Below are 23733 nucleotides of genomic sequence, written 5' to 3' on the forward strand. Positions count from 1 at the left end.
AACATATATGGCAAGCTGGTGAACTGGTGATCCTTTTTATGCCATGTCACAATATTGGTAAAACTGTTGGCCTGTGATAACTTAAAAGGCAGACTTTTATGTGTCTATGATACCTATCACTCTAGAGAAAAGTGGTTGGAAAGTGGTCTATAAACTAAACTGCTCGAGTACAGTGATCTGAGGCTTCAGAGCTGGAAAATCTAACTTGTCCCCCCACTAGAAGGATAAACAGGCTCTATATTTTTCCATAAGTATCTCTCATTACGACTTCTCAGCCAAAATACAGAGACAGCCAAGAGGCGAAGATCAAATTAAGGGTGTTGCCTTCCCACCCAAACTTGTGGTTTTAGCTGGCCTTAGTGAAACCACTATTAAAATGGGGGAAGAAGAGAATGGGCCACTAAAAACAAACAGACGAACAAATAAGACAAGAAGACTTAAGAACTATGTCTAGAGGAAAGCTTTGGGTCTGTTTACTCATAATGAACTGATTGCAACCAAAAAACCAAAAGCCTACAAAAATATTGAGGGAATTAATTTCTAAAAGAAATCAAAAGGCTGGCCTAAAAAAACCCAGCCTATTTATTTGATCACTAAAACAACTCTCAGGCTTCCAAATATCCACAAATAGGAGGCAACCTCTGAAAACTGTACAGCTTCCAAGGAGAGTGTACTCTCAAACACTAACTTAGATGTCGCCACAGGGGACAATGGATAATGGCATAGCTGTTAGAAATTAGAACCAGTGGGCAGCCAGATGGGCTAACCAGGAAAGGTTCTCTACTGCTAGAGCAGGGAATCTTGTACATTTCTATGGCCCACTGATTATGGTGTGTTTCCCATTCTTCCCTTTTCAAAATGAGAGTTTTTATTGCAGTTATACATTTGCCTACCACTTCTGTACACTGGATGTGAGATGAGCAGATACCTTGTCACTGGACTGTAAGGAACCATCCCAGACCTGATATACAGGACTGTGAATTATCCAGAGACCCTTGACTTTCAGCAGATGAAGTTACTGACTGGGGCCTTTGAATGTCTCCCTTGGGAGGGAGGGAGTATTTATGTGTGGGAATAAAGGTGATCATAGATATTGAATGGCCAGAGGGACAGGTAAACTATGACTGACTATAAATTGTTCTCTAAAAAATTTCCCCCTTCTTCCATAGACATAATTGTTTTAACAGGGCACATGGCTGCTGAGCTACAGACTGTATTTCTTAGTTCCCTTGCAGCTAAGTGTGGCATGGACAAACATTTTGTCATTGGAATATGAGCAAAAGTAATATATTCTAATTCCTCACTATTTGCTTACAATAAAGTTGCTTGCTTTCCATTTTTGCTTAAAATTTCCCCCTCTCTCTGAAATGGCACTTACATATGGCATTGACCTAGTTTTAACCATGTACATGAAGACAACATCCTAGGCGACAGCAGAGCAAAAACATATATGGAATCTAAGTCATCTCATGGAGCTGGGCTGCCTGCCTTTCTGGGCCAGTCTTCTTCTTTCTGGACTGGTATGTTATGTGTAAAGAGAAATAAACTATCTTATTTTAACCACCACATTTTTCATGGTTTCTCTTTCATGTGCTCTTTCTCTTTTTAAACAGCAGCTTAGCCTATACCCTAATTAATCAAAGTTACATATGCCACAAATAAAAGATTTTGTTATAAATTCATTTGGTTATGCCAAACCCAAATTTCCCTAGTCAAAGGAAAACAGCAAAGGAGAAAAAAGAGCGAGCCTATGGAGTGTTCGGTTATTGTATTTCTGGTAAAAGGAGTATATTTTCTCAACGTGCATAAACCAAGTATCAAATAAATTTTTATATGCTTCAGTTGAATTTCCTCTGACTGGTTATCCTATTGTGATAATATCTATCGATTGCCACAGTGAGTCATCAACCCTGTCAGCACTTTAATGAACAAAATTAGTCTATTCCATGGTGAAAAGCAATACCAGCAACTCTTGCAGATGAAAAGGGTCATAAAAACTTATTGAGCAGTGACATCCTCTGACAAAGGCTCTTGATAATATCTCCCTATGTTCAGCTCGCACACAATGATTGGTCAGAGTGAAATGGAGTTTGAGTACGGCATTAAACAGAATTCAGGGATGACTTCATACATCTTAAAGGCTATGAAAGAAGAAATGGATAGGCTGAACTCAGGAATCAGATATTATTCTAGTTAGTCAAGAGCAGAGAATATTTTAATTTCATGATCATTCTTGATAGTGAGTTGGTTTTCATTAGCCTAAATTCAATTATTTGTTGATATAACAATGGCTCCTAGATGCTCTGGCTCTGTTTCTGTCCTATTCAACCAGTGACATTTTAAAATTGGGATGACTATCTTTAAACATGCAGTTGAAGCAGTTCAAAACACACTATCCCAAAATATGGCACCTTGGAACACTGAATATTTTAAGCTGAAGGAATTTGAGAAAATCGCCTTTCCCTACCCTTCTCCCTGAAGCAGGTCATAACACCCTCATGTGAGAGGTGCCCTTCCTACACATGGAGGAAAAACCATCCTTCTCTCCCAGAGAGAAGGATGCTGAAAAGAATTCAAACAAACAGGTCTTGCAAAGTTTTTCTCAGTTTATCATATTTCTCAACGACTGTCCACTCTTCATCAAACCTAGCATGAAAACATTCAAGTTTAGCCAGTTCTTCAGGTCTTCACTTTCTTTTGAAGGCTCCTATGTCATGTAAAACATACTAAATAAATTTGTAAGCTTTTCTTCTGTTAATCTGTCTTTGTCAATTCAATATTCAGATCCAGCCATGGTGTCAATTCAATATTCAGATCCAGCCATGGACCCTAAGAGGGTCGAGGAAAACTTCTCCCTCCCCTACACAGTCTTCAAACAACTTGGATAGAAAACTTTTTCATTCATAGTACAACGTCAACATGGATTTGTGAAATGGAAGCGGATTTCACTACAATTTAAGTCTCCTGCTATACAATGTGAAAAAGCATGGAATTTTGGGTGAGAGCTACTGGGATTGTGCATCAAATGAGAATAATAATCTCTTCTTCACAGGGTAACTGTAAAGTGTAACACACACACACACACACACACATATCTACAGTTTAGTGGTTAAGAACATTGGTTCTGTAGTAAGACAGGCCCAATTCTGAGGCCAGTGTGGCATTCACCTAAAGGAATGACTTTAGCCAAGTTATTCAACTTCTCAAAGCCTTGTTTCCTCATCTGTAAATGAGGATATTGACTCATAACAATCTTTATAAGATTTCTGTTAAAGTGAAAGGTCATACATTATGGTAAGTGAAATAAGCCAGTTACAAGAGGACATATACTGTATAATTCTACTTATGTGGGGTACCTAAAGTAGCCAAATTCATAGAGGCACAAAGTAGAATGGTGGCTGCTAGGTGCTGGGGGTGGGGGAAAGAGGAAGTAATTATTTAATGGGCTCAGAGTTACAACTTGGGAAGATGAAAAACCTCTGGAGATGGATAGTAATGACAATTGAACAACAATGTGAATATATTAATGTCACTGAACTATATGTTTAGAAACAGTAAAAATAGCCAATTTTGTGTTATGTATATTTTACTACAATTTTTTAAAAAAAGAAAAAACTAAAGGTCATGAAGATTAGTTTAAAAGTACAGCATCAGGCACATTTTAAGTGCTTTACAAATGATGACTGTGTTATAATTAATTTTATTTATTAATTATTTTTAAAATGCATTTGATTTCATCACAAATGATAAATGCTGCACAATTACAGAATTATTGATGATAGTCGTTACATTTTTTTATATGGATCTAACATATTCCTTGGGTGTCTGGAAACACCTGGTAAGAATACTGGTAATACAGAGGAGCATACACTAAACACAAACCCTCACATACACACATGCACACAACGAAATTTTACTAGTTTAGAACAAATGGGTTGTTCACATTCAAGAATGTTGCTAAAAGGGGCTTTTAAGTGAGACTATAAGCAATTTGCTGGTATTCATTTTTAATTATAACAGATTGATTATTCTTTTGCATCTAATTTTATTATATTGCTCTGAAAACTCTTTTTGTAAGAGAGACAAAGATAAACTTCAGCCAAGAAGTTAAACAAATGTGATAATTATAATTCTTATCTATTCACTAAAGGACTGAGATGGTTGTGTATAGCATATATATTGTGTGTATGTATATATACATATATATGGGTATATACACATACATTTATACACACTCACATGTATACATACATATAACAAAGATTGGCAGTCAGCAAGACAGAAATTTAGAGCCTTAGAAACCATATTTTCTTATCCTCTTATTTGTAAATAAGGAAATTATGTGTTAGAAAGGTGAGATGATTTGATTAAGACCCCACATAAAACTGGTGGCAGAAATGTAATCAAAGCCCTTCAGAACCTCATCTCATGTATCACCTTCAAATGCACCACAGCAAAGGACTTGTCTCAGCCGTTCCTCTGCATGCCTCTTCTGCATGCTGTTCACGCTGCCTAAAATGCTCTCCTCAAAGTTCAGTCATCTTTGAAAAATCTTTCCTGGTTCCCCCAGAATGAATATGGTGCCCTGCCTTTAGGCTCCTGAAGCTCCCTTTTAAAACCCCAGGGCAATCATGCTGGATTATAAGTGTCTACGTGTCTGCCTTCTCCATTACACTCAGGACAACTTGAGGACACACACTGTCATCTCTGGATGCTCCCACACCTGACCCTGGACCTGTCAATAGTAGGCACTCACTGAACATCTGCGGGATATGTGACCTAACCAACCATCACAGGCTTCTCCAAAAGGAGGCAGGAAAGTTGGCATCAAGAATGCAAGTGGGGGCTTCCTTGGTGGCGCAGTGGTTAAGAATCTGCCTGCCAATGCAGGTGACACGGGTTCGAGCCCTGGTCTGGGAAGATCTCACATGCCGCGGAGCAACTAAGCCCGTGAGCCACAACTACTGAGCCTGCGCGTCTGGAGCCTGTGCTCCGCAACGGGAGAGGCCGCGACAGTGAGAGGCTCGCGCACCGCGATGAAGAGTGGCCCCCGCTTGCTGCAACTAGAGAAAGCCCTCGTACAGAAACAAAGACCCAACACAGCCAAAAATAAATAAATAAATTAAAAAAAAAAAAAAAAGGAAAAAACTCAACTACATGCTATTAAAAGAAAAAAAAAGAATGCAAGTGGGAAGTTAGCTTTGGAATGAAGGCAGAACATACCTTCATTAAAGATAGGAGAATATCAGAGGAAGATGGAGAGGGATTTTTTTAAGTAAAAGAAAAGAAAGCTTGAGTGTTTGTGCTAAGAGTACTCATAGGGGGACACTGAATTTTATTGTTCTTATTTCTGTCAAGTGACCCCATATTTCCTAGGATACATTAAGTTCATATTAATTACTGACAACTTGGAACATGCCATGTTTAGTCAACCATTCTCCCTTCCTGGCATTTTGGATTGTCTCATGAGAAATAAACAATGAGAAATCACTTCAACAAATTAGCAGTGTTATACAATACACACATAGTACTATGATGATATATATATATTTTCTGATATAAATCCCTAATCCATAAAATGTATGATTTCTGGAACTTTAAAACTTTAAAATTCCTTGAGTACCTTGCACTAGTGAGAAGCTCAAACTTGAGTTTGTTGGTAGTTTTAGCGTTTTCTGGATAGCATCCTAAAACAAACCTATCCTCAAACTAAACATACAACAGAGAGAAGTTGAAAACAAACTAAATATTCACACAACAAATTATGTTGGAAGGGGAAACCAATATAAAGGAATACCAATGTCACAGAATTGGAGTGCAGGACTACTAGCTTTCCAAAGCAGTAGTGTTTTGCTGCCACCAACAGGGCAATAGGCATTCCTTCATGTAAGTTACAAAACTAACTGAAGGCACAAAACCCACTGCAAATCCAAAAGAATGTTTATGGCTTGCTTCATTTTTTCAGTTCTTTAGCCTTCTAATTTTGTAACCTGCATGACAGCTGCAGAAACTACAGTCCTAATTTCAGTCTGTCACAGATCACCATCTTCAAGCTCAGAAACAAAAAATTTTTTACCCAAGTTGGTGAATCAAAGACTAGGGAGAACTAAAATCCATTGTCTATTTTCAAGGTGTTTTGCTCTTCACTTCTTGTTTTTTAACCCTGTATGGTATTCAGATATGGTCCTGCAGGGAGAGAATCTCTGGAACATGAATTGATCCTTCTTTCCGATGTCAACAGAAAGGAAAAGGGGAATTATACTTTGAAAGGTCAAAGGAATACTTAACCAGCCAGCACAGTGCTGAATAATAACTGACTTTTTACTCTCTCAAATAAACAAGGCCCTATTTTATTTTATTTTATTTATGGGTTACATCACAGAGTTCTCAGGTACTCCCTACTTTTTTAATGTTTATTGGTCATTTTTGTTTCTACTTTTTAAAAATTTTTACTGAAATATAGTTTATTTACAATGTGTTAGTTTCAGATATATAGCAAAGTGATTCAGTTATACATATATATATAAACATATATATGTTCTTTTTTAACATTCTCTTCCATTATAGGTTATTACAAGATATTGAGTATAGTTCCCTGTGCTATACAGTAGGTCCTTGTTGGTTATCTATTTTATATATAGTAGTGTATGTATTTTAATCCCAAACTCCTAATTTATCTCTCCCTCCCACTTTCCCCTTTGGTAACCATAAGTTTGTTTTCTATGTCTGTGAGCCTATCTGTTTTGTAAATAAGTTTATTTGTATCATTTTTTAAGATTTCACATATAAGTGATATATGATATTTGTCTTTCTCTGACTTGCTTCACTTAGTACCATAATCTCTAAGTCCATTCATGTTGCTGCAAAGGGCATTATTTCATTCTTTTTATGGCTGAGTAATATTCCATTGTGTATATATTATATATATATATGTGTGTGTGTGTGTGTATATATATATATATATATATATATATATATATATATATATATATACGCACACATTTTCTTTATCCATTCATCTGTTGACAGACACTTAGGTTGCTTCCATGTCTTGGCTATTGCAAATAGTGCTGAAATGAACACTGGGGTACATGTATCTTTTCAAATTATGGTCTTCTCTAGGTATATGAATAAGGCCCAATTTTAGAATTTTTGGGTTCTCTATTAAGACTCTTTTCCTGGTTTGAAGATACTAATAGTGGATGAGCTATGTTTTATAAATTAGGTTTTCTGGTTAAAGCAACCCTTGGTAACCCAACATGAATTAGCTGAATCACAATCCACACCTCAACCCAGGTACTCCTTTTGTCTCCATTTTAAAGGAGCTCCCCTTAATATACTCCTCAGGAACCTCAAGGCCCCACTAAGCAATTGCTACAATCCTAAAAAATGGGCATTGAGATGGAGGAGCACAGAGACAAAACAGACACATTAGCAATTGCTAATAATGTAAATAAGGACCATCCATTTTCTAAGTGTGACTGAATGCCTCCTCTAATTGCACATGTGTTTTCTTCTCCTTGTTCCCTCACTACCACTTTGTTTAGATAATTTAATTTTGAATGTTTGATCACAGTGTAGTAGATGCTTAGCTGCACACTGGGATCACCTGGGGAGTTTATAAAAATAGTGATGCTTGGGTCCCACCTAGATATTCAAATGAAATTGTTCTGTACAACTCAGAATCAGAAAATGTTTAAAGCTAACTCTAATATACAGGAGATTCTGATGTAGAGTTAAGACTGAGAATTCCTGCTCTACGTAACTCATGAGTATTCCTGCCCTTCTGGTTCCGGAACTGCCTGCATCAGATCTTGAGGGTGAGGGATGGGTGAGAGGAGGCATTCAGAAATGTTCAATTTAAACAAATTCCTTGGGACTTACGTGATTCTGGAGGACACTAACGGTTAAGAATCACTTTGAGTTATACTGCTGTAGGGACTTGCAATACTGTGACATAACTAAAATAAATTGGGACAGTCTCTTACTGTAGATTGGTGGGAAGATTTTTTTTTTTTTGAGGGAGGAGGAGGGAAGTGAGAAAAAGAGATTTTATTTGTTCACATGCATTAAGAGGACTGTCAGATACTACTTCAAACAACTTAAGAAAAGGGACTATGTGTCTACTGTTGTATCCATATCATTAAGCACAGTGTCTGGCTCACAATAGGTGCTCAAAAGTCATTTGCTGAATGAACAAATAAACGAACAAATGTTATTAGTATACAGTGCATTTCATGTGTCCTAGGAGAGTTCTGAATAGGGAATGGAAGATGAGTTGGTAGATAGCAAGTGGAAGATTACAAAATAACAGGTTATTAAAGGTGAGAAAACAAGGAAGTCCTAAAAAGGAATGGTAGGAGGTTATTTTAGCTGTAGAAGGGGCACTGGACAAGGAAGCAGTATAGGACACACAGGGCATGGCTTATGACAGAGCTTCCAGCCTACTGACAGCAGGGTAAACTGGAAGCTTTTGAAGGGGGCCAAAATAAGAAATATGAATGGTTATTTCTCCAATGGAATTCCAGACAGATTTCTGGAAAGAAGGTTCAGTGACATAAAAACTTGTAGTAGCAAGCTACTGATATGAGGGAAGTTTATTTAAGGAAAGAGATGTTTCAGTTAAGCATTTGGATTCTATTTGATATACAAATCAGAATCACACAAGCTGAACTGGAAAAAAAAGTATTGTAACACAAATATATTTTCTATTTCTCATGTAATGTGAAATTATTTCTTTCTAAAAGCTGAATACTGAAGTAAACAGAGTAGGCAGGGACAAATGAATAATCTCTGAGAAAAAAGTTTTTTAATTAAGCAAGTAGATTACATAAGCCCAGACATACACAAAGCTTCTTCTTTTAAAAATAATAAAATCTGCAAAAAAGTCAATTATATTTCAATATAGCTGAAAAAAAAAGTACTGGAGTTTCCTATAAATCTAGTCTGAATCACAGTGATGACAAACACAAAAATCACATATAAGAGTACAATGAAGGTTTCTCCAGAATAAGGGGAAGAGCTTTACTACTCCTTATGCATGGCAATTTTGATCTTTAGCAAATAATTTGTTCATCACCCTAATATGGTTGAACTACCACCACATGTGGCAGAAAAAGGTGGTGGTGACAGTAGTGGTAGTGGTAATCCAGAAATGGAGACCTAAGTAATAAAACTTTTCTGAAAGAAAGTAAATGAGATCAAAAACAAGACAAAGATGTAGGCTCTTTCCACTTTTATTCAACTTTGTTCTGGAGCACCCTGAGCCTTGCCCTCCCCATGCAGCAGTTGGGTCACAGTTGGTCCAGGCAAGTGTCCTGAGCCCCACCCTCCCCATGCAGTAGCCTAGAGGCAACCAGCCTGGGTGGGTGTCCTGAGCCCCACCCAACCTGTGCAGAGACTGAGCCACAACCAGTACAGTAGAGCTTCCCAAGTCTCACCTTAGCACAGAAGTAATAGAGGTGCAACTGGGCTGGGTGAGCACCCTAAGCCTTGCCCCCCTTACACAGCAAATGAGTCACAACTGGTTGGGTGAGCGCTCTTAACCTTTCCCACTCCACACAGAGCTGGGACAGGTGAGCACCCTGAGTCCTGCCCTCCCTGCACAGCAGCCCAGCAGAAACCAGGCTGGGCCAGGGCCCTGAGCCCCACTCTCCCTGTGCAGCAGATGGGCCACAATTGAGCAGGTGAGCACCTGGAGCTCCACCCTCCCCTCACAGCAGTCTCAGCCCTATTACAAGCAGCAGGTGCATGCAGCCCACGTGACAGATACCCATAGAGGGCCTGGTTCTGGTGGCCAGCGGAGATTGTGCTTCTTGGCCACAAGGAACAGCTCCTACCAAAGACCACTCCTTCAAGACTGAGGGAGACAGGTGTTTTCCCTAATACATACAGACAAACACAGAGAGACAGGCAAAATGAGGAGATGGAGGAATATGTTCCGAACCAAAGAACATGGCAAATCCCCAGAAAAAAAGACCTTAATGAAGTGGAGATAAACAATCTACCTAATAAAGAGTTCAAAATAATGATCATAACGATGCTCACTGATCTCAGGAGAAGAATGGAAGAACACAGACAGAACTTCAACAAATATATAGAAAATATAAGAAAGAATCAAACAGAAATTATACTAAACTGAAAAATACACTAGAGGGGTTCAACAGCAGAATGGATGAAATACAAGCACAAATCAGTGAGCTGAAAGACAAAGCAATGGAAAACACCCAGACAGAGCAGCAAACTGAAAAAAGAATTTTGAAGAGTGAGGAAGGGACTTCCCTGGTGGCGCAGTGGTTAAGAATCCACCTGCCAAAGCAGGGGACACGGGTTCAAGCCCTGGTCCGGGAAGATCCCACATGCCGCAGAGCAACTAAGCCCTTGAGCCACAACTACTGAAGCTCGCGCACCTACAGCCCGTGCTCCACAACAAGAGAAGCCACCGCAATGAGAAGCATGTGCACCGCAACAAAGAGTAGCCCCCACTCACCGCAACTAGAGAAAGCCTGTGCACAGCAATGAAGACCCAACACAGCCAAAAATAAATAAATTAATTAATTTTTTTAAAAAGTGAGGAAACGTTAAGGGACCTCTGGGACAAGATCAAGTGAAATAACATTTACGTGATAGGGGTCTCAAGAGGATAGGAGAAAAAGAAAAAGTCAGAAAAATTATTTGAAGAAATAACAGGTGAAAATTTCCCTAATTTGGGGAAGGAAAAAGACATCCAGGTCCAGGAAGCCCAGAAAGTTCCAAATAGGATGAATCCAAAGAGAAACACACTGAGACACATTATAATTAAAATGGTAAAAGTTAAGGATAGAGACTCTTAAAACCAGCAAGAGAAAAGCAACTTATTACTTACAAGGGAAACCCCATAAGGCCATCAGCAGATTTTTTTCAGCAGAAACTTAACAGGCCAGAAAAGAGTGGCATGACATATTCAAAATGCTGAAAGAAAAAAACCCCTGCCAACCAAGAATTCTCTACCCGGCAAAGTTATTATTCAGAATTTAAGGAGAGATTAAGAGTTTTCCAGATAAGCAAAAGCTAAAGGAGTTCGTCACCACCAAACTGGCCTTATAAGAAATATTAAAGGGACTTCCCTAAACTAAAAAGGAAAGGCACTAATAATGAGAACATATGAAAGTAAAAATCATACCAAAAAAGGTAAACAAATACTAAAGGTAGTGGATTAATCACTTACAAAGCATATATGAAGGGTTAGACAAAATTATTAAAATTAATTAAAAATACAATAAGTAAGAGATACATAAACTAAAAAGATGTAAAATGTGTCATCAAAAATATGAAACTCAGGGACTGTACATGCATAGGATGTTACATGTAAATCCCACAGTAACCACAAAGAAACAACTTATAGTAAATACACAGAAGAAAATGAGAAAGGGATCTAAATATAATACTAAAGAAAACAATCAAAACACAAGGGAAGAGAGAAAGAGAAGAAGAAAGGAACAGAGAGGAGCTACAAAAACAGCCAGAAAAAAATTAACAAAATGACAATAAGTACATACTTATCAAAAATTACTTTAAACATAAATGGACTAAATTCTCCAAACAAAAGGCACAGAATAGCTGAATGGTTAAAAAAATAAGACCTATATGCTGCCTACAAGAGACTCACTTCAACCTAAAGACAGTTGCAGACTGAAAGTGAAGGGATAGAAAAAGATAAACCATACAATTGGAAACAAAAAGAAAGAAGCTGGGATATCAATATTTGTATCAGAAAAATGAACTTTAAAACGAAGACTGTAACATGAGACAAAGAAGGACATTACATAATGATAAAGGGGTCAATCCAACAAGAGGATATAACATTTTCAAGAATTAATACACCCAACATAGGAGCACCTAAATATATTGGGTTGGCCAAAAAGTTCATTTGGGTTCTTCCACAACACCTTATGAAAACCCAAACGAATTTTTTGGCCAATCCAATATAAGTAAATATTAATAGAAATAAAGAGAGAAATAGACAGCAATACAATTATAGTAGGGGACTTGAATTACGCCACTTACATGAATGAGCAGAGCATCCAGACAGAAAATAAATAAGGGAATATTGGTTTTAAATGATCAAGGGACTTAACAGAGATATACAGCATATTTCATCCAAAAACAGCACAATGCATTCTTTTCAAGTGCACACGAATCATTCTCCAGGATAGATCACACATTAGGCCACAAAACAAGTCTCAATACATTTAAGAAGATTAAAATCTTATCAAGAATCTCTTCCAACCACAATGATACTAAACCAGAAATTAATTATAAGAAAACTGGAAAAGACACAAACACATGGAGACCAAACAACATGCTATTAAACAACCAATGGGTCAATAAAGAAATCAAAGAGGAAATTTTTAAAAACCTTGAGACAAACAGAAATGGAAACACGATGTTCCAAAATCTTTCAGATGCAGCAAAAGCAGTTCTAAGAGGGAAGTTCACAGCAATACAGGCGTACTTCAAGAAACAAGAAAAATCTTAACTGAAAAAGCCTAACTTTACATTTAAAGGAAATAGAAAAAGAAGTACAAACACAGCCAAAAGTTAGTAGAAGGAAGGAAATAATAAAAACCAGAAGAGAAATAAATGAAATAGAGACCAAAAAAATAAAATAAAATAGAAAAGATCAATAAAACTAAAAGCTGGTTCTTTAGAAAGATAAACAAAATCAATAAACCTTCAGCCAGACTCATGAAGAAAAAAGGAGGGCCCAAATAAATAAAATCAGAAATGAAAGAGGAAAAATTACTACCAATATCACAGAAGTACAAAGGATCATAAGAGAATACTATGAATAATTATACACCAACAAATCAGACAACCTACAAGAAATGGATAAATTCCTAAAAACATACAATCTTCCAAGACTGAATCATGAAGAAATAGAAAATCTGAACAGACTGATTACTAGTAATGAAATTGAATCCATAATCAAAAAACCCTCAACAAAAAAAAGTCCACATCCAGAGGGTTTCACAGGTGAATTCTACCAAATATTTAAAGAAGAGTTGATACCTATTTTTCTCAAATTATTCCAAAAAACTGAAGAGGAAGGAACTCTTTCAAACTCACTTTACAATGCTAGCATTTCCCTAATACCAAACCAGACAAAGACACTACAAAAAGGAAAATTTTACGCTAATAATGCTGATGAACATGGATACAAAAATCCTCAACAAAATATATTAGCAGGGACTTCCCTGGTGGTGCAGCAGATAAGACTCTGTGCTCCCAATGCAGGGGGCCTGGGTTCGATCCCTGGTCAGGGAACTAGATCCCACATGCATGCTGCAACTAAGAGTTCACATGCCGCAACTAAGGAGCCTGTGAGCTGCAACTAAGAAGCCCTCCTGCCACAACTAAGGAGCAGGTGAGCTGCAACTAAGGAGCCCTAGAGCTGCAACTAAGGACCCTGCCTGCTCCAACTAAAAGGAGCCCACATGCCACAACTAAGGAGCCCACGAGGCGCAACTAAGGAGCCTGCCTGCTGCAACTAAGACCCAGTGCAACTAAATAAATAAATAAATATTAGCAAACCAAATTCAACAGTACATTAAAAAAACATACACCATGATCAAGTAGGATTTATCCCCAGGATGCAAGGGTGGTTTAACACCTGCAAATCAATCAACGTGATGTGTAACATTAACAGAATAAAGGCTGAAGGTCAATGGAACTCCAAATTGATGACTAGGGACAAAAAAAGTAGTGAGTAAAGGAAAATGAGAAGAAGCAGAGAGGGAGATAAAAAATAAGAAGCCAAAGGAGAATGTAAGAAGGAGAGAAGGAGAAGAAGAGGGAGGGGGAGGGGAGGGAGAGGGAAAGGAGGAGGAGGAGGAAGAGGAGAAGTTCCACGTGTAATAATAGCACCTGCATGCACTGTAGTACTTACTAAGTTACAGGCACCAATCATATATTAACTCATTAAACTCTAACAACAATCCTATGTGTAGGTATTACTAATATCTCCATTTTAAAGACGGGTAAACTGTTAAGTTCCCTAAGATCACTGGATAAACTGTCAGAGATGGGATTTGACCTCAGGAGGAAGAGGGGGAGAAGGAGAAAAGGAAGTACTATGTCATGCTGCTTTGATAACTGGTGAGAGATCAAGTTAGATAAAAATGGAAAGATGTCTACTAGATTTCATTAGTGACGACCAAAAACGCTTCAATAGAATGATAAGGAAACACACCATAGCGGAGAGGGTTGAAAAGCCAAAAACATCAAAGATACATACTTAAGAAGTTTCACGTAATACATAAAGCCGCTCCAAGCTAAGGCTCATTCTTCTAAAATTTAGCCAGGGTCAACTGACTTCCTTAAAAAAACTAGATGTTTCTAAACAAAAGAACATAACATTGGAGTCTTCAAAACTGTCTGAGGAGTTTCATTTGTTTACAATGAAACAAATTATTATTAATAATTACTTTTTAAGCTGCTTTGTTTTAAAACTTGCTTTCAGGGTCCATAAAAGTGCATATTTAGAAATTTTGTTTTTTCAAGAGTATGGTTGCTAACAGAAAGCAATTTTGCAATATGCATCAAAAATTAAAATGTGATTATAGTTTGACCTAGCAATTACATTTATCCTAAAGATATTATTAGATAAGTATGCAAAGATAGACATTTAAGGATGTTTGTTACAGTTTTGTTTAACAGGAAACTCTGGAAACAACGTTAATGTCCATAAAAATTAAATATAAAATGGTTAAATAAATTATGATACATACAACAGAAAAATAAGCAGCCATTTAAAAGGCTAAGCAAGTTCTATGTGTAATAATAGCACCTGGGTGCACTGTAGTGCTTACTAAGTTACAGGCACCAACTGTATATTAACTCATTAAACCTGAACAACAATCTTATGGGATAGGTATTACTAACCTCCCCATTTTAAAGATGGAGAAACTGTAATTTACCTAAGATCACCAGATAAATTCTGTGAGATGGGATTTAAACTCAACCAGTCTGGCTCCAGCATCCATGCTTTTAACCACTACATGTGTGTAGTGACAAGGAAAGATATGCATAATATATTATTAAATGAAAAACAGTCTCGTTCAACAGCATTTTTTTAAAGAAAATAAATATGTTCATCCTTTCACATTGTTCTTCTAGATTTACCCACTACCTCCCCATCTTCTTATCTGTAACCCTCAAAGCCATATTAAAACATATTTGTTTATACATACATATATGTGTATATGTAGGTAGGTAATGCATGCTTACATATTCAGTAGACTAAAGCATGGGAGAAAGATTTTATACCCAATTTTTATTATGGTTACCTCTGGGGTAGGGTTATGAATGGACTTTTCTTTTTTTCTACTGGAGTATAGCTGATTTACAATGTTGCATTAGTTTCAGGTGTACAGCAAAGTGAATCAGTTGTACATATACATATATCCACTCTTTTTTTAGATTCCTTTCCCTTATAGGTTATTACAGAATATTGAGTAGAGTTCCCTGTGCTATATGGTAGGTACTTATTAGTTATCTATTTTATATATAGTAGTGTGTGTATGTCAATCCCAGCACATGTAAGACACAAAATGAGCTTGGGGGTGGGGGAGAGAAAAACATTCTGTCATTTACTTCTTAATCATTGTTGGAAAGCAAAGAGCCTATTCTGATTGGAAATTTTCTCTGCCAACATGAAGTGGCTAAGATTAATTCTGACTGATCATCTCTAATCTATTATAATGTACTATGCTATGACTACTGAATGTTTCATATAATACCTGAATTAGATTTTTAGGAATATGTCCAACCTACCTAGTGGACACTGCCAACATCCTAAATGATTTAATGATGCTACCTACTAGAGCGAATCATTCTTTTAGCTCAATAGCTTTCTAGCTGCCTGGTAGACTGTTTCTAACCCAAAAGGAAGTAGCTCCCATTCAGAAAGTAGGTGTCTATAAACCATACTGAGCAACAGAGACATTTACCTATGTTTATGCTGTTTAAAATTATAAATTCAGCTTTGCCTTTTCTAAGCCAAAAGATTTTAGGCAATCTGGGGCCTTGGCTCCCTCAATAATCAACTGAGGGAGAGAATTAGATTGTTTTCTCTAACACAGTTCATGATTCTCCTACAAATAACACATTTGATGTGTGCTAATGAGATAACCTACGTTAACACTTAGCACACAGTAAGTGCTCAAGTAATGTTATTTCCCTTTCTGATTCCCCTCATCACAAGAAATACAGAGAAATCTAAAGTCCCTCTGCAGCTATACTGAAAATTAGTTAGGCTGGGTTCATAAGCACTTTGAACTATCCCTAATTGTGTTATTCTGATATAAACAAGTTTATATTCTTTTATCTGATAGATTAGAAGCTAAAAGTTAGTCACTGTCAAATGTGTTTGGAGTATTCTTTTTCTAGGTGGGGCAACCAGATCAATTAAGTACACTTCAGTGCAGCCTATATATGTACTGTCTCTATGTGAGGTCAGCTCCAGGATTCAAACAAGGAAGAGAGATAAATATAAACCTATAGTAATGGGAAAGCTCTCCTTTTTATCTTCTCTAACTAGACATTCTCCAGGATGATATTAGATGAGTATCCATGCATTGCTAGAGAAAATACAAAAGCCTTTCTGCCCAGTGGCCAGAGAATGTCCCCTGCACAGGCCATGTCTGGGTTAACATGGCCATAAATAAATGAAAACAATACAGTCAAGCCCCCAAAACCTGTCAACCAGGGGGATAATTTACCAGATGAATAAATTATTAGGCTGACACAGAGTACAGGTCTGATATCCAGAGGTGAAGTCCTGGGTTACCCTCAAAAGACAGACTAAGCACGGGCTAAGAGCACTAGTAAAGAAAGGTCATTAAAAATGAGAAAAGGCATTTTGGGAAAGATGTAATATCTGAAACAAAAAAAATTAGACATGATAGGAAAAATAAAAACTTTGTTGGACTTCCTTATACTTACTTTATGGTTTAATATTGTTTTTAGTCTTAATTACATAATACTTTCACTGCTTAGGCAGTCTAAAAGTCTTATTCCAGCCCTCTGCAGAAAGCATCTTTTGGTTTTGATTTGTTTTAATGACAAGGAAAAAAAATGAGGTAGAGATCCATGATTTCACTGAAAGATATACGCAAAGACGCTTGTTACTTTATTGAGAATATTTAAAATAGTTTCCTTAACTTCTAAAGTAACTTTGTCACATGAACTGTTCATATCTAAACTCAAAATGATTTAATGAAAAATTTGAAGTACAGTTTACGAACTTCATAAAAAACAAATGTTTGACAGAATAAGAGATGAGGAGCAGCAGCCCACATCTTGAGTTGTATAGGGCTTATATTATGTGATGCCTTTGTTTTGAATCAAGGTATTTAATGGTTGAGTATGGAAGCTCGGGCTTCCCTGGTGGCGCAGTGGTTGAGAATCCGCCTGCCAATGCAGGGGACACGGGTTCAAGCCCTGGTCTGGGAAGATCCCACATGCCACGGAGCGGCTGGGCCTGTGAGCCACAACTACTGAGCCTGCGCATCTGAAGCCTGTGCTCCGCAACAAGAGGGGCCGCGATAGTGAGAGGCCCGCGCACCGCGATGAAGAGTGACCCCCACTTGCCGCAACTAGAGAAAGCCCTCGCACAGAAACGAAGACCCAACACAGCCAAAAATAAATAAATTCATAAATAAAAATTAAAATGGAGATTTAAAAAAAAAAAGTACGGAAGCTCTCCTAAAATATCAAGAGCTTCTCTGAAGATTCAAGTTATTATCTTTTGGGAAATCTGGAAGAATTATAGGGAATCTAGTTAACAAATTGTGAATTACTTCATCAATATAATAGTAATCACAATAATGACAGCTACCATTTATTAGGCGATACAATTTTCCAGACATTATGTTAAGAGAATTTTATGTATCATATCGTTTAGCAATCCTATAAATTAGTTTTCATTATTATCTCAAAATTCAGGGTCTGAGTACTAGGAGTAATTTGCCCAAAGTCATACACTAGAGCTGATATTAGAACCAAATCTGTCTGAGTCCGGTGTATGCGATTTTAACCATTACATTTTACTGGGAAAAGGGTGAGCCTGCATCTTTTTATAAACAAGGCAATTATCACCTTCAATAACAGAACTTCATCTTTAACTGAAGGACAAAAACCAACCAGGTTATTTTCATCAACTCTGCAGCAAATGTCTTGCTGTTTCCACACTTTTAAAGCTGCATTGATATGTTGATATAAAATCCAACAAGGTAATTATAATTGAAATCTAACATGTCTTATAACTTTCTAGCTATCAGAGAAAGAACTGCAAATTGAAATGTAGCAGTTTCTTTTTTAGTCAGTGTATTACAGAAGCTTTCTAATAATTCAATTATATGTTTAGGTACCTTTAGGGATGTTATTATGATAAGTATTTTAAGAAGAAAGCTGGCATTATTTTGACAGAAAACAGGTTTTTTTCTCATATCATACAACTTGAATGAATGGAAATATTTTTATCTTACTAGAAAAAGTGCTGTGATAGCAAGATTAAATGGATTATAAGAAAACCAAACTTGAAATAAACAACAACAAAAAAGGATGGGGGAAGGAGAGAGGATCAGAGTTACTCAGAGAAGTCGTTTTTTTTTCTTTCTTTCAAGAATCTAGAATGAGTCAAAGGCTGTAAATTGAATGATGCCCAGTTCCAAGGGCAGAGAGGTAAGACAGTTTGGTAACTTAAACATAAAAACAGACTTACCTTTAGGAGAGCCAAGGCTACATGAAAGATTATGTTCAAACCCTGAAATAGAAAAAGAGAGTCAAAATCAATACTGTCACATCTATCACTATTTTATTAAGTATTTTCCCAAGACTTCCATACATCATTAGTAAAATCTGTTTTCATTTTCACATACAATAATAATTAAACATGAGATTTTTAAAGGTATTTTTTCTTCTCTGAGAGGCTTATTATAAATTTTAGGTGCTATTTAATTAATGCTCACATAAAATTATTGTTTTTACAATAAATTGGCTCAGGGCTTGCAAAAGTCAAGTTCCTTGATCAAAATGGCAGTGACACCAAAGTCTAAAATTATTAATTGAAATTTGTAAGTATTATCTGTGTGATGTGGTTAAACTGCCAGTGGCGAACAAAACAAAACAAAGAAAAATCGTGTTGCTGATAACTGGGACAGATTGTATGAGGGGAATTGTAAGCATCACACTGGATTTCCACTACTGTTCTTATTGCTTTGTTGTTTGTTTTAGTGCTTGCTTTCAAGTAGTATGTGTACAACTAGAGGTGGTAATTAGGGGCTATTTGCTAGACTCCCTTGTCCCTTTTTTCCTGAAAACCAGAGCAATATTTCTTCATGAATAAAGAAATTAAATAGTTTGTTAAGAAGCCATACTGGGGCTGAATTTTGACTCTGAGTTCAGCCCAATGACTCTGAAGAAATGTTGAGATATTAAAGTCAAGAGACAGGAATCTTAAATGCTCAAGATGACAGAGTCAGAAACAAAGTTGCCACAGAATACACAGTTTCCTTGTCATGCAAGTCATCATACATGAGAAGAAAGACCTTTCAAATTTGAGCTGACATCTCCCATAAGTCCAGGGTCTATTTGATGTGCCCTCTTCAGCTTGGTCACGAATATAATCTATCTACCTTCTGGATATAGAGCTGTACCAGATGTGTTATGCAAAGAACCTTTAATAAACCATCCTTTTACTGTCTCCAAAATCAGAAGCAAGAATTAGGACTAGGTAATTGATGCCGAAAACTTGGCTTCTGTGCACCAGTGCCGAATTGAATCTCGGAGACAGAGTTTTCGGTGAAGTAGAAAACAATAGTTTTTTTGCTTTGCCAGGCAAAGGGGGATGCAGCGGGCTCCTGCCCTGAAAAACTGTGTGTCCCAACTGGGAGGATTTGGTAAGTTTTACAGCAATAGTTCAAGGGTGGGGTTGCTGATAAGATTAGGGTGTGTGCAAGGCCTACACTCCTTTAATCTGGCCTCAGGTGGCCTTCTCTTGTGCTGCTCCCTTGTCTCTGAACCCTCTCCCTTCTCTGATTAGCAACTGTTTGAATCTGCCTTTTGGGACTCAGGAAGGTCACGGAGGCTGGGGAGGCTGGAGTCTGTTCCCTGCAAACAAGGAACATGGGACGCAGAAAGGTTTCCGTGCCTTGGAGCCCCACAGGGTCCTGCTCAGTTTCATAATTAGAGTGCATTCCTGTTATAATATGCTAATCTTTCATATTCAACTACTAAACATATGACATAATAGTAAGAAGGGATGAATGATAAACAAAAAATCCTTGGTTGAAGGTTTTGGGTGCACTCAGTTAAATCCTTTAAGAATCAGAAAGCAGTAGGAAGTATAATCAGGCCAGGAGACAAAATCAAATTGACAGAGTGCATCACCACTCCAAGCAATGATTCTAGACTGGTTTTGATCACAATTAGAAAACAAAGGAGACCAAGAGCAGAATCAAAAGAACATGGGTGGGCTTCCCTGGCGGCGCAGTGGTTGAGAATCTGCCTGCCAATGCAGGGGACACGGGTTCAAGCCCTGGTCTGGGAAGATCCCACATGTCACGGAGCAACTGGGCCCGTGAGCCACAATTACTGAGCCTGCGCATCTGGAGCCTGTGCCCCGCAACAAGAGAGGCCACGATAGTGAGAGGCCCGCGCACCGTGATGAAGAGTGGCCCCCACTTGCCACAACTAGAGAAAGCCCTCGCACAGAAACGAAGACCCAACACAGCCATAAAAAAAAAAAAATAAATAAATAAATAAATAAAAATACGTTTAAAAAGAACATGGGTTACAATTAAGCAGAATTTGCTTTCCTCATCTAAATTTGGGTCCTCACCCGCTAGCTGCTGCCCACTTGCAGGCCCTGCTACACATATCCTCCAGCCCCACGTCACAGCAGCTAGGCACAGTGAATCCTCACAACCTGAGTGCTGATCAAGCCGCCATCAGGCCTAAATCCACAGTGTCTCTGGCTCTTGTTTTTCTAGTCACTGCTGGCAATATAAACATCTCTTGTCTCTAGTTCTCTAATCCTCAAAATGCTCTGGTCCTTTCTCCTAAACCAGTCTCCTACTCTTCCCTCTCCTTCCCAAACCCCTTCAGGGTATTCCACTCCATGTTCAACCAACTCTGCTATGTTCTCGACCTCCCTGCCAAACATTTCCCCTGCCTGCTTGCTTTCACAGGAAGAGTGAAATCTCAGTGTTCCATATAAAAACCTGTATTATGATTCTCATTTTTCAGAATATGAACTTGACTAGCCTAAGGTTATATACTCATTTAGTAGTAGCAGGCTAGGATCATTCGCCAAGCCTCCTAATGTGTAGTTTAAGGGCGTTTTCACCACACAGTGCTGGTGTAATGTACTTAATAAGGGCTTATATGATGACCAAATGAATGAACTATACTAGCTATCCCCAAATTTTCTGGGATTTATTCTTTTCCATATGGACCTAACTAGACCAATTTGTAGAATCACCATCAAATGACAGTAAGAAACCTTGTTTTTCAATGATCTCAATGTCAAACTATTGGAGAACTGAGCTATGGAAAACACAAACAAGAACTTGGAGAAAAAAAAAAAAAATCTCTAGATAGCCAAAATAGCTCTCCTTAATACCAGGAAAAAAATTTATTCAATTTTAATTTCATTTACACTTAGAATTAGTTTGGTAATACGATTTTATAGTTTACAGATACCAGAAGTAGCAAAGTAAAAGACAAAGTATGTGGTAGATGGGGTTAGGGACAGAGCCTGTTGAGACAGTTGCCAGAATCAAAATATTAGATCTGATAGAAATAGAAGATAAACTTAAAAAAAAATGTGTAGCTGTCTGGGCTCATTTAGTGGAGCCAATAGCCCTTCAATAGTTAACATTAGTTCACTGTGATAATCTCAGCAATGTTAATGAATGCTTACATTATATTTGAAACATCGTGCTTAAGGGAGCATAGTCTGTGTTTTAAATAAAAAGTAGATTTTCTTTAAGTTTGGGAAGCTAAAGAGGTAACTTTCAGTTATCAGAAAATTTTATATATGTAAATTCTTTAAATAAGTTCATAATAATAAAGTATTATTGCACCTGCTTACATGAAACCCTAGATATTATCCACAAAAATGAAGAAAAGTAAAGACTTCATAAGCCTTCAACTAACGTAGAATAGTGTGGCCAGACTGTGCAAACAAAGGTATTTTTAGACCTCTAAGTTGTTGGAAATCAGGAAAAACTTGCTATTCTACCCAGTGCTTTACTTCACTACAAAATGTATCCTAATTTCCTAAGAAGAGAATAAAAAAGGCAACTTTAGTCGGATATTTTAAAATATCTATTTTTCTCTTTTAAATAAGACATTCCCATTTAGGGATACAATTAGAGGTATCATTAAATTACAGTAACCTTGCTCAGGCCAACATTTGGGCACTACAAATAGGTTGCTTTTTTTTTTTTTTTAAATAAATTTACTTATTTATTTATATATTTATTTATGGCTGCATTGGGTCTTTGTTGCTGCACGTGGGCTTTCTCTAGTTGCAGCAAGCTGGGGTTACTCTTTGTTGTGGTGCACAGGCTTCTCATTGTGGTGGCTTCCCTTGTTGCAGAGCAGGGGCTCTAGGCGCGTGGGCTTCAGTAGCTGTGGCCCACAGGCTCATTAGTTGTGGCTCGCAGGCTCTAGAGTGCAGGTTCAGTAGCTGTGGCACACAGGCTTAGTTGCTCCACAGCATGTGGGATCTTCCCAGACCAGGGCTCGAACCCCTGTCCCCTGCACTGGCAGGTGGATTCTTAACCACTGTGCCACCAGGGAAGTTCCAATAGGTTGCTTTTAAGATGACAATGTCAATGCAAGCTTTGGTCCTCAGCCTGCTAGCCAACAATGAAGTAACTTATAAGCGAACCACCTTTCACTCTTCCAAGCCATCATATGAACTAAATCCCCCATTATTTTATTGTCCACCTACTTTTACATGGTCCAACTTTTGCCTAATTGAGCTGAGATATATTTTTAAAAGAAAAAAATTGTCATATATTTTCAAGATGCTTCCCCCTTCAGGGATATGTAATTTGTAGCAATTTGATTGTTACTGAGGGGTAAATAAGTGTTCCTAATAGGATTGAAAGGGTTAAAGCATTTGCAGAATTATTAAGAGTAAAAACAACAAGTAAATACATTGTTACAGCTACTTATTTATAGTGCAAAGTCTAACTCCAAGTGCAAGATAATAAATGAGTCAACATCCACTGAATATTTTCTATGTGCCAAGATCTAAATTAATTACACCAAAAACATGTCCTTACTTAATCCCACGACAACCTGAAATTCCATTTTACCCACAAGAAAATTAAGATTTAGAGAAGTCAAATTAAATTTCCCAAGGTCACACAGCTATTAAGTGGATTTAAACCTACACGGGGGGGGGGGGATAGGGCAAGATGGCGGAAGAGTAAGACGCGGAGATCACCTTCCTTCCCACAGATACATTAGAAATACATCTACACGTGGAACTGCTCCTACAGAACACCCACTGAATGCTGGCAGAAAACGTCAGACCTCCCAAAAGGGAACAGACGCCCTCGGGCGACCTACACGCAGAGGCAGGTCCAAATCCAAAGCTGAACCCCGGGAGCTGTGCGAACAAAGAAGAGAAAGGGAAATCTCTCCCAGCAGCCTCAGAAGCAGCGGATTAAAACT

General features: G+C 37.6%; 1 protein-coding gene across 3 annotated transcripts in view; it reads right to left on the reverse strand.

The window, feature by feature from the left end:
- RABGAP1L (RAB GTPase activating protein 1 like) overlaps positions 1-23733 on the reverse strand; it is a 655755-nt gene that overhangs the window by 159044 nt on the left and 472978 nt on the right. For all 3 annotated transcript variants that reach the window (XM_061185687.1, XM_061185686.1, XM_061185688.1), the window contains one exon: positions 18764-18805. In XM_061185687.1, the coding sequence (XP_061041670.1) occupies positions 18764-18805 (42 nt within the window). The remainder of the gene's footprint in view (positions 1-18763; positions 18806-23733) is intronic.

This window comes from Eubalaena glacialis, chromosome 3, assembly GCF_028564815.1.
Source record: "Eubalaena glacialis isolate mEubGla1 chromosome 3, mEubGla1.1.hap2.+ XY, whole genome shotgun sequence".
Taxonomy (NCBI): domain Eukaryota; kingdom Metazoa; phylum Chordata; class Mammalia; order Artiodactyla; family Balaenidae; genus Eubalaena; species Eubalaena glacialis.